This window comes from Nerophis lumbriciformis, linkage group LG19 (assembly GCF_033978685.3).
Source record: "Nerophis lumbriciformis linkage group LG19, RoL_Nlum_v2.1, whole genome shotgun sequence".
NCBI lineage: Eukaryota > Metazoa > Chordata > Actinopteri > Syngnathiformes > Syngnathidae > Nerophis > Nerophis lumbriciformis.
Window position 1 is genome coordinate 16,480,042 of NC_084566.2, and position 12,483 is coordinate 16,492,524.

A 12,483-nucleotide genomic window follows, 5' to 3' on the forward strand; every position below is an offset into this window, starting at 1 on the left:
TGTCTTACCTTATACACACACCATAATAATACTCGTATGTTGAAGCACAGTACAATCCATCAAGCGGTGCGACTTCATAGCTTACCAAAGTCGTACTAAAACATTTTGATAGATTTTTGAGCGCCGTGTGAAATGTTCTATATTTTCAATGGAACATATACAATTTTGGTGTTGTTTATTAGAGTCATATTGCAGTCTACACGTATCTCTTATGACTGCCATCTACTGGTCACACTTATCATTTCACCATGTACCACATAAAATAGCTTTGAGGTCGGTAAGCACAACCAAAAATATTCCGTACATTAGGCGCACCGGGTTATAAGGCGCACTGTCGATTTTAAGTGCGCATTACAGTCCGAAAAAATATGGTATTCTCTACTTACCCTTCCAGCTATACCCAGCATCCACTCGGACCTCCACAGGGTAAGAGACATGCTCTGGCTGGTGGTAGTGCACAAGAAGCACATATCTTCCAGGGAGCGGCACCTTAGGAGTGAAACTTATCTCTGTCTGCAGAGACATAAAAGAGCGCTCACTACAACACAACTTTCCTAAAACGAAGGTGATGATTAATCGATCAATACCTGAGGGTATTTGAGCAGGATCTTGTCACTGTGAAGGTGAACGTCAGAGAACGAGCCTGACTGTCGTCTCTGCCGCCAGTCCGTGTCTTCGCCCTGTTGGCGAGCCGTGTTTAGCTTCCCGTCGCGTGCCGCGTGCAACACCCAGCCTGGCCAAGGACTGTCGAAGTGCCTCAGAATACAATGCTGACTGGAAACATGAAACAGGCACGTATCGAAACAAACATATTCATCTTAAATAAAATAAAATACAACCACAATAATACAAGTATGGTAGCAAACATTGGAGTTACAATCATCCTCGCCATTACTTGGCATAGCCAATGTCACGGTGAGTGAACCTGTGAGATCCGATCAAAACATCTGGCTAGCATTAGTGTTTAGCTAGAAATTGACATAACTTTGTTTTCTGAGCTCAGGGGATGTTGTTGTGGTTTCTGAAGATCTTTGAGGCACTTGTGATCAAGGGCTTTATGAATAAATTGTGATTGATTGATAATTCAATAAATAAAATACAAAAATAATATATAATATAATATAATAATAAAAATAACAATAATAAAATAAACCTTTAAAAATATGACAAAACATCTTGCCAACCTGGCAAAGCAATTCCAGCATATCACTGTTAGTTTGCACCAAACTGAAGCAGAATGAGTCTAACGTCAGCCCAGGATGTTAAAATAATACATAAATGGCATATGTTTAGCCATGAAAATATGGAAAAGCTACTAAAGGGGGGGTTTGACAGACAGGCAGGTGAATAGAGACACCACAGAAGTCCACTCACCAGGGTAAATGCTGTACAATATAGTGAAATGAAGTGAATTATATTTATATAGAGTTTTTCTCTTGTGACTCAAAGCGCTTTACATAGTGAAACCCAATATCTAAGTTACATTTAAACCAGTGTGGGTGGCACTGGGAGCAGGTGGGTAAAGTGTCTTGCCCAAGGACACAACGGCAGTGACTAGGATGGCGGAAGCAGGTATCGAACCCGAAACCCTCAAGTTGCTGGCACGGCCACTGTACCAACCGAGCTGACGTTAAATTACTTCCAAAAACTATTGTAGTTGTTTGTACTACATGCTACTGTATTTTTGTATACAATATTTATGGTCTAAAAGTTAGTTTGACATTTTAAAAGGCATGTTACCTGTTAAAATTGTGCCGTTTTGGGGAGGTAAGCACCAAATTGATTTCAATTCATTTCAATGGGAGAATTTTATTTGAAATACAAGTGTTTTGAGTTCAGACTTTTGTCACAAATGAAGATAGCAGGTTGAGGTACTACTGCATTTTAAAAATTATTACCACCAACAAAAGCAGAACTCTTTACACAGAGTAATTAAAATGACACTGCTTCTCTAAAAGGCCTACAAATTATTTTCAAGTCATTTAAAGTAAAAATTTACTGCAACCTAATTTGAACCTTTCACTGTACTAGTACTGTAAATGACAAGACTGCGCACTGACAATGTAATGAAGCAAAGGACAGTTTGAACGTTTAAGTTTAGCCTCAGGTAAAGCCGGATACTACCACACCTGGAAAACAGATGCATCTGCTTTATTGAAGTCATAGTTTGACAGTGAATACCTGTCTTCGGTGAAGCGACCGTGAGAGGAGGTGCACAGCACCTTGGCCTCTAAGTACTCCATGGAGAACTCCTTTGCAGGCACGGCGTACACTTTGTGCTGAAAAAAACAACAGCGCCGTGGACTTAGCAATGACGCCTAAACGGAGACGAAATGTCTCACCAGCAGGAAGGAGGCGGATGACGTCTGCAGGAGAAGTTCTGTTCTGTGGGTAAGGTGAAACACGGCCACCTGATTCATGCTGTCCACCGCCACACTCCGACACAAAAAGCTGTAGGAGAAAGACAATGCTGTGTTTGCATGACTCACATTACCAATTAATTGTACACTGAGGAAAAGAAAAACATTTATAAGTAAATGTAATATGTGGCGTAAGCAAAATCGGGAGCAGAAGTGACTATTTCAAAATCGAAAAACTTGAAATACAAAACCCAAAACCAGTGAAGTTGGCACGTTGTGTAAATGGTAAATAAAAACAGAATACAATGATTTGCAAATCCTTTTCAATTTATATTCAATTGGATAGACTGCAAAGACAAGATATTTAATGTTTGAACTGAGAAACTTAATTTTTTGTTGCAAATAATCATTAACTTAGAATTTAATAACACATTGCAAAAAAGTTGGCACAGGGTCATTTTTACCACTGTGTCACATGGCCTTTCCTTTTAACAACACTCAGTAAACGTTTGGGAACTGAGGAGACCAATTTTTGAAGCTTTTCAGGTGGAATTCTTTCCCATTCTTGCTTGATGTACAGCTTAAGTTGTTCAACAGTCCGGGGTCGCCTCTGTCGTATTTTAGGCTTCATATCGCGCCCCACATTTTAAATGGGAGACAGGTCTGGACTACAGGCAGGCCAGTCTAGTACCCGCACTTTTTTACTACAAAGCCATGCTGTTGCAACACGTGCAGAATGTGGCTTGGCATTGTCTAGCTGAAATAGACGTTGCTTGGATGGCAACATATGTTGCTCCAAACTCTGTATGTACCTTTCATCATTAATGGTGCCTTCACAGATGTGTAAGTTACCCATGCCTTGGGCACTAATACACCCCCATACCATCACAGATGCTGGCTTTTGAACTTTGTGCCTATAACAGTCTGGATGGTTCTTTTCCTCTTTGGTCCGTAAGACACAACGTCCATCCATCCAACAATCCATTTTCTACTGCTTGTCCCTTTCGGGGTCGCGGGGGGGGGTGCTGGAGCCTATCTCAGCTGCATTTGGGCGGTAGGCGGGGTACACCCTGGACAAGTCGCCACCTCATCACAGGGCCAACACAGATAGACAGACAACATTCACATTCACATTCACACACTAGGGCCAATTTAGTGTTGCCAATCAACCTATCCCCAGGTGCATGTTGGTTTTCTTGGAGGTGGGAGGAAGCCGGAGTACCCGGAGGGAACCCACGCAGTCACGAGGAGAACATGCAAACTCCACACAGAAAGATCCCGAGCCCGGGATTGAACTCAGGATTACTCAGGACCTTTGTATTGTGAGGCACATGCAATAACCCCTGTTCCACCGTGCTGCCCGACACAACGTCCACAGTTTCCAAAAACAATTTGAAATGTGGACACGTCAGACCACAGAACACTTTTCCACTTTGCATCAGTCCATCTTAGATGAGCTCGGGCCCAGCGAAGCCGGCGGCATTTCTGGATGTTGTTGATAAATGGCTTTCGCTTTGCATAGTAGAGTTTTAACTTGCACTTACAGATGTAGCGACCAACTGTAGTTACTGACAGTGGTTTTCTGACGTGATCCTGAGCCCATGTGGTGATATCCTTTACACACTGATGCCGCTTTTTGATGCAGTACCGCCTAAGAGATCGAATGTCACGGGCATTGCCGCTTACGTGCAGTGATTTCTCCAGATTCTCTGAACCTTTTAATGATATCATGAACCGGAGATGGTGAAATCCCTAAATTCCTTGCAATTGCTCGTTGAGAAATGTTGTTCTTAAACTGCTCAACAATTTGCTCACGCATTTGTTCACAAAGTGTTGACCCTCGCCCTATCCTTGATTGTGAATGACTGAGCATTTCATGGAAGCTGCTTTTATACCCAATCATGGCACCCACCTGTTCCCAATTAGCCTGTTCACCTGTGGGATGTTTCAAATAAGTGTTTGATGAGCATTCCTCAACTTTCTCAGTCTTTCTTGCCACTTGTGCCAGTTTTTTTAAGCATGTTGCAGGAATCAAATTCCAAATGAGTTATATTTGCAAAAAATAACAAAGTTTACCAGTTCGAAAGTTAAGTATCTTGTCTTTGCAGTCTATTCAATTGAATATAGGTTGAAAATGATTTGCAAATCAATGTATTCTGTTTTTTTTTTACAATTTACACAATGTGTGAATGTGAGTGTGAATGTTGTCTGTCTATCTGTGTTGGCCCTGCGATGAGGTGGCGACTTGTCCAGGGTGTACCCCGCCTTCCGCCCGAATGCAGCTGAGATAGGCTCCAGCGACCCCAAAAGGGACAAGCGGTAGAAAATGCCAACTTCACTGGTTTTGGGTTTTGTATTTAAGCTGGGATTCAAGAAAGTTTTGTAAAATTAATGTTAAAAAGAAAAATTTTGATTTTAATTGTACGAATCTTATAAATAAATCAACTTAATTTGCTATACAAAAACCAGTTCACAAAATTAGGTTAAATGAACAATACAACTGCATGAGTTTTTACAAGCAGGACATGCCTGTAAGCACAGCTGTAGATGTTGGCTCTGGCTCGCATCTGTCCACCGTGCTGGGCATTTACCAGGATGTTGACGTTCTGGAGAGTGTTCACCTCGCTAGCATACTCCATGACGAGAACATGAGGTCCAGGGTGGGGCACACGTAGACTGAGCTGCAGCTGGGACTGCAATAAAGAACCCATTTGTTGTTATTTGTGTGTGTCTAACTGGACACTAAAGTGTCTCCAATGTGGTATAAACCATAAGGCGTGTGGCATACTTGCCAACCTTGAGACCTCCGAATTCGGGAGATTGGGAGGGGGGTGGGGGGTGGGCGGAGTTAAGAGGGAGGAGTATATTTATAGCTACAATTCACTGAAATTAAAGTATTTATTATATTTATTACATATATATATATATATATATATATATATATATATATATATATATATATATATATACAGTATATATATTATATAGTACAGTAAACAGTAATGAAAACACAGTTGTTCTACTAACTGTACTGTACTTGCTGTTTACTTTAAAAAAACACAAAAAAAAACCACAAAAAAAAAACACTTACCTTTCACTATTTGAGTAGCTTTTGTTCTGCCATTTGAGTACTGGCGAGCGATCTCTGAATCCGGGAACATATCCTTCACGGATTTGTTGAAAACATCCGCAAATGAGAACGGAATGTTGCTTGCAAGGTGGCCCATTATACTGCGTTGCCGCCGCCTTGTGGATGTTGTGTGTCAGTGTATTAACGTGCTGGCTGGAATAAACACGCTGAGAAATAGCTCCGTGCCTGCCTACTTTATGGGTTATAGATAAACCTACGGATAACGGAGACATATATAATAGTCTCCTTTTCAGGTGAGAGACGACGCTAAAGGCAGTGCCTTTAAGGCACGCCCCCAATATAGTTGTCTGGCTGGAAATCTGGAGATTTTCGGGAGAATGGTTGTCCCGGGAGATTTTCGGGAGAGGCACTGAAATTCGGGAGTCTCCCAGAATATTCGGGAGGGTTGGCAAGTATGGCGTGTGCTCCTTCAATAAAGTTGAAGTGGTAATTAAGGCAAAGAAATGGTGGCATATTTGTTGCAAAGTTGCATAAATCCAAATGTTAAGATGACATAAGTGGATTGGATTGTGCATAGGGTGTAACGGTTACTTCACCTGTCTCCCATGCAGAGAGGTCATCTCAGGATGGTCTGGGGTGGGACGCCGCACTAAAGTCTGCCTCCTCTTACGGCCTCTCTGGCTCGAGAGGCTTCCATATGAGCCCGAGGCAGAGCTGAACGCATCCATGGCTACGTGTTTGTACAACAGACAGCTAAAAGACACGACCGACAGCTTAACAACAACAACAACAAAGAAACCCTTCCAATATATAATAAGTTCAAATCACTTCTTGTTCCTCGGTGCGGTGGATATGTAAGTGCAAGGTTCTGCAATGTTTACTTGAAGCAGAGACGCTTCATAGTAGTCCTGGGGCAGCAGCACCAAATAGTCCTGAGGAGGGAGAAATATTTAGTTACTGTGACAACTACACAACGCAGACAAAAGTTTTGAAATATACAAAAAAATGTTTGCAACTCACCAACAAAACCCCCCGCGCTTTTATGTGGATGATCCAAACACCAGGCGTCAAGACAAAGGGCTCAGTGAAGCCGTCACCATGAGGCACAGTCAGGAAGGATGGCTGCAGACTCTCAGGGAAAACTACATCTTTACTCTGCTCGGATCGTGCTAGAGCAGAAATGATGCATTCAATGACCCACTCTGGTGAATATTGGTCTTTCCAGACAATGAATAGAAGGAAATTAGTTCACAGTCATCCTTCATCACATTGCGCTTCCAATATTGAAGGGTTCTTCCCACATCACATTTTTTAAAACATTTTCTACAATTTTGGCCTAAATGAAGCATTTTCGAGCATAACAATGGATAAATGAACTGACAATATCAATACTACAGTAGCGTTCCTATATTGTATTAAAGGAGTGGAAAGATGACTAAAAGGTGTTATTTCAGGTTTAGAGGGCTCGCATAAGGTTAAAAAACGTACAGTTGGACCTTCTCATTCAATGCGTTTTCTTTGTTATAGTAGATTTTCACTGAAGGCATCAAAACTATGAATGAACACATGTGGAGTTATGTCACCTGAAATGGTTTTCACTTCATAGGTGTGCTTGAAGCTCATTGAGAGAATGCCAAGAGTGTGCAAAGCAGTAATCAGAGCAAAGGGTGGCTATTTTGAAGAAATTAGAATATAAAACATGTTTTCAGTTATTTCACCTTTTTTTGTTAAGTACATAACTCCACATGTGTTCATTCATAGTTTTGATGCCTTCAGTGACAATCTACAATGTAAATAGTCATGAAAATAAAGATTGATTGAGAAGGTGTGTCCAATCTTTTGGCCTGTAATGTATTTAGAAGGTTGTAAATGTGTTTTTATGCTCTCGCTTGTCAGGCTTGTCACTGACAGTTTGGTTATGTTTTAGTTTTTCCTCTGTTTCATATCCTGTCAGTGCTCTTATTTTGGTTCCTTTTCCTGCACGTCTCCCTGAGCGCTTGTTTCCCTCACCTGTACCTGATTGGCAGTCTGGCACACCTGGTGGCAATTGCCAATCAGGCCGCTATTTATACCTGCCTCGCCCTCCAGTCAGTGCTGGAGTATTGTTTGCTGTGAGCTGTTCCCGTTTGCTGGTTCCTGATAGCTATTTGCAGTTTGCTGTCTCCTAGCTCCTTGTTTCTTGGTTTCCTGTTAGCTGTATCCTGTTAGCTGTTTCCATTTTGCCTGTTTCCTGGTTCCTGATTCATGTTTTCCTGCATTTTCTTTTGGACATTAAATCATGTTTCCGGCATGGCGTAGTGGGTAGAGCAAACGTGCCAGAAACCTGAGGGTTGCAGGTTCGCTCCCCGCCTCTTACCATCCAAAAATCGCTGCCGTTGTGTCCTTGGGCGGGACACTTCACCCTTTGCCCCTGGTGCCACTCACACCGGTGAATTGAACGATGAATGATAGGTGGTGGTCGGAGGGGCCGTTGGCGCAAATTGCAGCCACGCTTCCGTCAGTCTACCCCAGGGCAGCTGTGGCTATGAAAGTAGCTTACCACCACCAGGTGTGAATGATTGATGGGTTCTACATGTAAAGCGACTTTGGGTACTTAGAAAAGCGCTATATAAATCCCAGTTATTATTATTATTATTATTTCCTTGCATCCAGCCTGCCGTCTCCGCATCTTGGGGTTCAACGCCTGACATCGCTATAGTAATATTTGATTTATAGTTAATGATTCCTACTCCGCAGAAATGTGTTGATCCCGCCCATGTCCGGAACCAATTAACAGCGATAAATGAGGGACGATTGTACTTTACAGATGTGTTTGGATCAAGTATGTGTACCACTAGTGGTGCGCGGGCTTCATCCAGTGGTACGCCAAAGAATCACTTGATTAAAGTACAGTTGTTTGTTTTCCTATAGTCAAACACAGTGTTACTGTTCAAACTGTGTGTAGTGTTACAGTAGCCAAAAATATTAAATATACTTGTTAAATAAAACCTCTGAGCATAACCGTAACAATTGGATGCCAGTTCTATGATTATCTACATTCCTTCATAAAAGACAAACGTCTCTGATCAATTTCTATATTACTTAAAATAAAACTGGTTTTGCTTAATAAAATGCTTCCCAAACATTTAAGAAAGTCAAATAAGGCAAACAGAGAAGTTTCCAACACTTCTCTTTTCTTAAGTAAATCTGTACAGCAACCATCAACTACCGTATATGATTTGCCTGAGTGGCTGGACAGGACAGATAGAAAATAAATAGGTATATAAATACATTTTTGATAGTTTTTTGACACCCCTACTTCCAATACAGTCTTGCGGGACATCTGAGACTTATTTTAAATAGTTGAAAATCGTATGATATGGGACCTTCAGACTCACCTGCATTGCCTCTGTTATTAGTCGCCTTGATGCTACCAGTCACACTGGTGATACTCGGGTTAGTGAAACGCAGTACCACACGGAATAAGTTCTGCCTGGCATCTTTTGGGTCAACATGCACTGTTACTCTGACGTCACTCTGCAGGGGGGGGGACGAGAGCGACAAACAACGGACTTACAAAGATAGAGCAATTGGAGTTGCATGAGGGGCCGGGCGAGCACGAGAAGGGTTAATCATCACAGGCAGTAAGGCAGGAGAGGAGAACTCAGCCAAGGGAAGCCCACCACTTACGGTCAAAGGCGGCTTCATTCGCCACCGTGACCTTTGCTCTCACTCGTCCTCCTCCCCCCTTATGTCGTAGGGTGGCGAAGCGCAATAGAATATGGAAAGTTCCAGGTAAGCCGAGGGAGAGAGTGAGGATCACCTCTGGCTGAAAAGAAACAGCGTTAGGCCCCTTTAGCCACAGACACCCTGATGAAGGAGATAGGAACAATTCCTGGTGGTTTATTATTTTTGGACTGCAAAGGAAAGATGGAAAGGTGTGGGGAAAAGTGGCAGATAGAAAGCATCAATTGGATATATTTAAAAAGTGTGGGTGGGAATCACATTCAATACATATTTCCTCAAATAGTGGCTTAGGGCATTCACTGCATGTACTCAACTGCAGAGAGTACACAGTGTTCAGTAGAGATAAGGCAAATTAGTTTTTGGTAAAATCTCCGATAATATTGTATAGTTTTCCAGTGTCTGATAAAAAAACCCAAAAAAACAATAAAGTTACTTGAAAAGTTCGTGATTTTTCATTTTTTGTTAAATTTTTTTGGGGAAACAAAGACATTTTGTTTTTGTTGTGTTTCGAATGAAAATAAAAAAGTACAACATATTTGTATTATTTGTACACAATAATTAATACAAACAGTGATGTATACTAGAATATAATAACTAATATATACAATATATACTACTATTGTACTACATACTGTATATTATACTTGTATAATGTGATATTTTAAATGTATTGTGAAGGAATCATTTGTCAGAAGGTATTACCCAATATTATACAGAACTTCAGAAGTACAGCAGGGAAGGGATCCATATGGCCCCATTCCATTTTGCAATGCAGTCTGCTGAAAATGATGGAAAGCGCCACCTTACATACTTTGCCACAAAATTGCCACAAAAACACATTTAAAGATATTCAACACTATGCTGCCATCTGGCGGCTAAAGTGGATAGTGCAACCCCGCCAATTGGTCACATTTTATGTGTGAGGTAAACCGCAACGATTGGGGCCATAGTAATCCCCTATTAGAGCAGAGCCAATATATGAGGAAATATGGAATATCATCATAATATTTAGTCAACCAAAATATATAATTGTCCTTTTCCTGACACAAAAGCACAATACCGGTACATGGAGGACAAACTGAAGGAATTCAACTTTAGTCATACTTAATAATTTGTAATGCAAATATGATTACAAAATAAAACCCATGCACTAGATGTTCTGAAATGTTGCTGTTTTTTTATACATGTGCTTGGCCTTACTATTTTTTGCTAATCTCCGTTTATTAGTTTAATTTGAATAAAGGTGCCATACGGTATTGAATCAAACAATTTAAAAAGGCTGCATAATAACACAAATATTTGATGTTGATAATGCACACTCACCTGTGCAGGGGAAAGTACAGCATAACCCCTCCAGCTGAACCCCGGGAACTCTTGGGGGTCGTAACTAAAGCGCACAGGTCTAGAATTTGGAGTGGTCCCATCCTCCACCTCAAACTTGAACTGATGCAAGGTGGGGAAATAATACCCTGGTGCTGGGCTGAAAGGAACAATATTTTGTTTTCATAAACGAGCATCCAGCATCACATTTAAGACCTATTGGCGGAAAAAAGTCCTACTTTGTGCATCTAGAGCCAACTATATTACTGCGACAACGACACTGGCCTGAAGTCTCGTCACAAGTTGTGTTGATGGCGCCACCTATGTCACACTCACAACCTAGGAGAGAGGGGGTAATATTAGGAGGACTTTTAATCAATAACAGGTACGAATGTTACCTTAGACTCACCTTGACAGCCAAAATAGTTATTATTTTGGAGCAGGAAATAGCCGTTGCTGCAGGAGTCGCACGCATGCCCACCTACATGAGGCTTACAATGGCACTGGCCCCCCCTCTGCATAGATGCAAAATAAATATAACATACTGTAAATACTAAATCCTCTACATCAACAGCAAAGATGGACTGTGCATTAATTGGAAGCAGACTATAAATGGAAAGGGGCTGTTAATGCTAAAATGGGTTTAATATTATTACTTAAAATTAATTTGGACTGCAATTTATGACATATTACACAACATAGCAGCAACAAAAGAAGTATTGTCGTAGCGGTAGGCAGAAAACTGCTTAGTCAGCATTGTATCGTAAAAAACAGTATAGCAAGTATAACGTGTGACTCACGCAAACATTTTAAAGCGCATGCAGAGGTAGATATTTAAAGCGGCTGGATGCTAACCACCTAAGACACTTCAAATGCAGTTACCACCATCTTGTGGAGTTAATAAAACTACATTAGGAGGTAGGGTTGTACGGTATACCGGTACTAGTATAGTACCGCGATACTAATGAATCATATTCGGTACTATACCGCCTCTAAAAATCACCGGTTTTAACGGGCATGACGGCGCATCGTCGTCACGTCGTGACATTGCTGGTTTTACAAACAGAGGAGCATGTTCGGCAACGCACAATCACGGAATACCTACAAGCAGACACAGTGTGTGGATGCATTTTGGCTTAAAAACTAACGATAAAGGTGAAGCTATAACACTGAAACGACCTCAGGAAGAAGTGCTTTAAGACACGGCTAGCTAGCTAGTGGCTAACGTCCATCCACAGTCTGCAGTGTTTTAGCTACTTCTAAATCACTAATCCTCGCCTCCATGGCGACAAATAAAGTAAGTTTCTTACAAGTATCATCCCTGCAGGACGAGGAATAGCTAAACATGCTTCACTACACACCGTAAGAGGATACAATAGTTCACCGGCGTCACAATGTAAACAAATGCCATGGGTGGATCTACACCTGACATCCACTGCAATGACATAAAGTACAGGAGTGTATCTAGTTGATACTACTATGATTACATCGATATTTTTTAGCATCACAAAATCTTTTTTCGTTTATTTTTTATTTTTAATATGTTTATAAACTCAGGAAGTACGTCCCTGGACACATGAGGACTTAAATTATGACCATTGGATGATCCTGTAACTACTTGGTATCGAATCGATACCCAAATTTGTGGTATCATCCAAAATTAATGTAAAGCATCCAAACAACAGAAGAATAAGTGATTATTACATTTTAACAGAAGTGTAGATAGAACATGTTAAAAGAGAAAGTAAGCAGATATTAACAGTAAATGAACAAGTAGATTAAGAATTAGTTTTCTACCACTTGTCCTTAATAATTTTGACAAAATAATAGAATGGAAAATAACACAATATGTTACTGCATATGTCAGCAGCTAAATTAGGAGCCTTTGTTTGCTTACTTACTACTAAAAAAGTTGTCTCGTATGTTCACTATTTTATTTAAGGACAAGATTGCAATAAGAAACATATTGTCACACCTGGGTGAAGT

General features: G+C 40.9%; 1 protein-coding gene across 3 annotated transcripts in view; it reads right to left on the bottom strand.

The window, feature by feature from the left end:
• The window catches only part of LOC133618787 (laminin subunit alpha-3-like), a 177,980-nt gene that overhangs the window by 85,607 nt on the left and 79,890 nt on the right, over window positions 1–12,483 (bottom strand). For all 3 annotated transcript variants that reach the window (XM_061979497.2, XM_061979496.2, XM_061979498.2), the window contains exons 19-30: window positions 10,907–11,012; window positions 10,737–10,836; window positions 10,501–10,657; window positions 8,829–8,967; window positions 6,472–6,620; window positions 6,280–6,383; window positions 6,048–6,204; window positions 4,890–5,053; window positions 2,343–2,451; window positions 2,182–2,279; window positions 588–774; window positions 387–513 (exon numbers count right to left, since the gene is read on the bottom strand). In XM_061979497.2, the coding sequence (XP_061835481.1) occupies window positions 387–513; window positions 588–774; window positions 2,182–2,279; window positions 2,343–2,451; window positions 4,890–5,053; window positions 6,048–6,204; window positions 6,280–6,383; window positions 6,472–6,620; window positions 8,829–8,967; window positions 10,501–10,657; window positions 10,737–10,836; window positions 10,907–11,012 (1,597 nt within the window). The remainder of the gene's footprint in view (window positions 1–386; window positions 514–587; window positions 775–2,181; window positions 2,280–2,342; window positions 2,452–4,889; window positions 5,054–6,047; window positions 6,205–6,279; window positions 6,384–6,471; window positions 6,621–8,828; window positions 8,968–10,500; window positions 10,658–10,736; window positions 10,837–10,906; window positions 11,013–12,483) is intronic.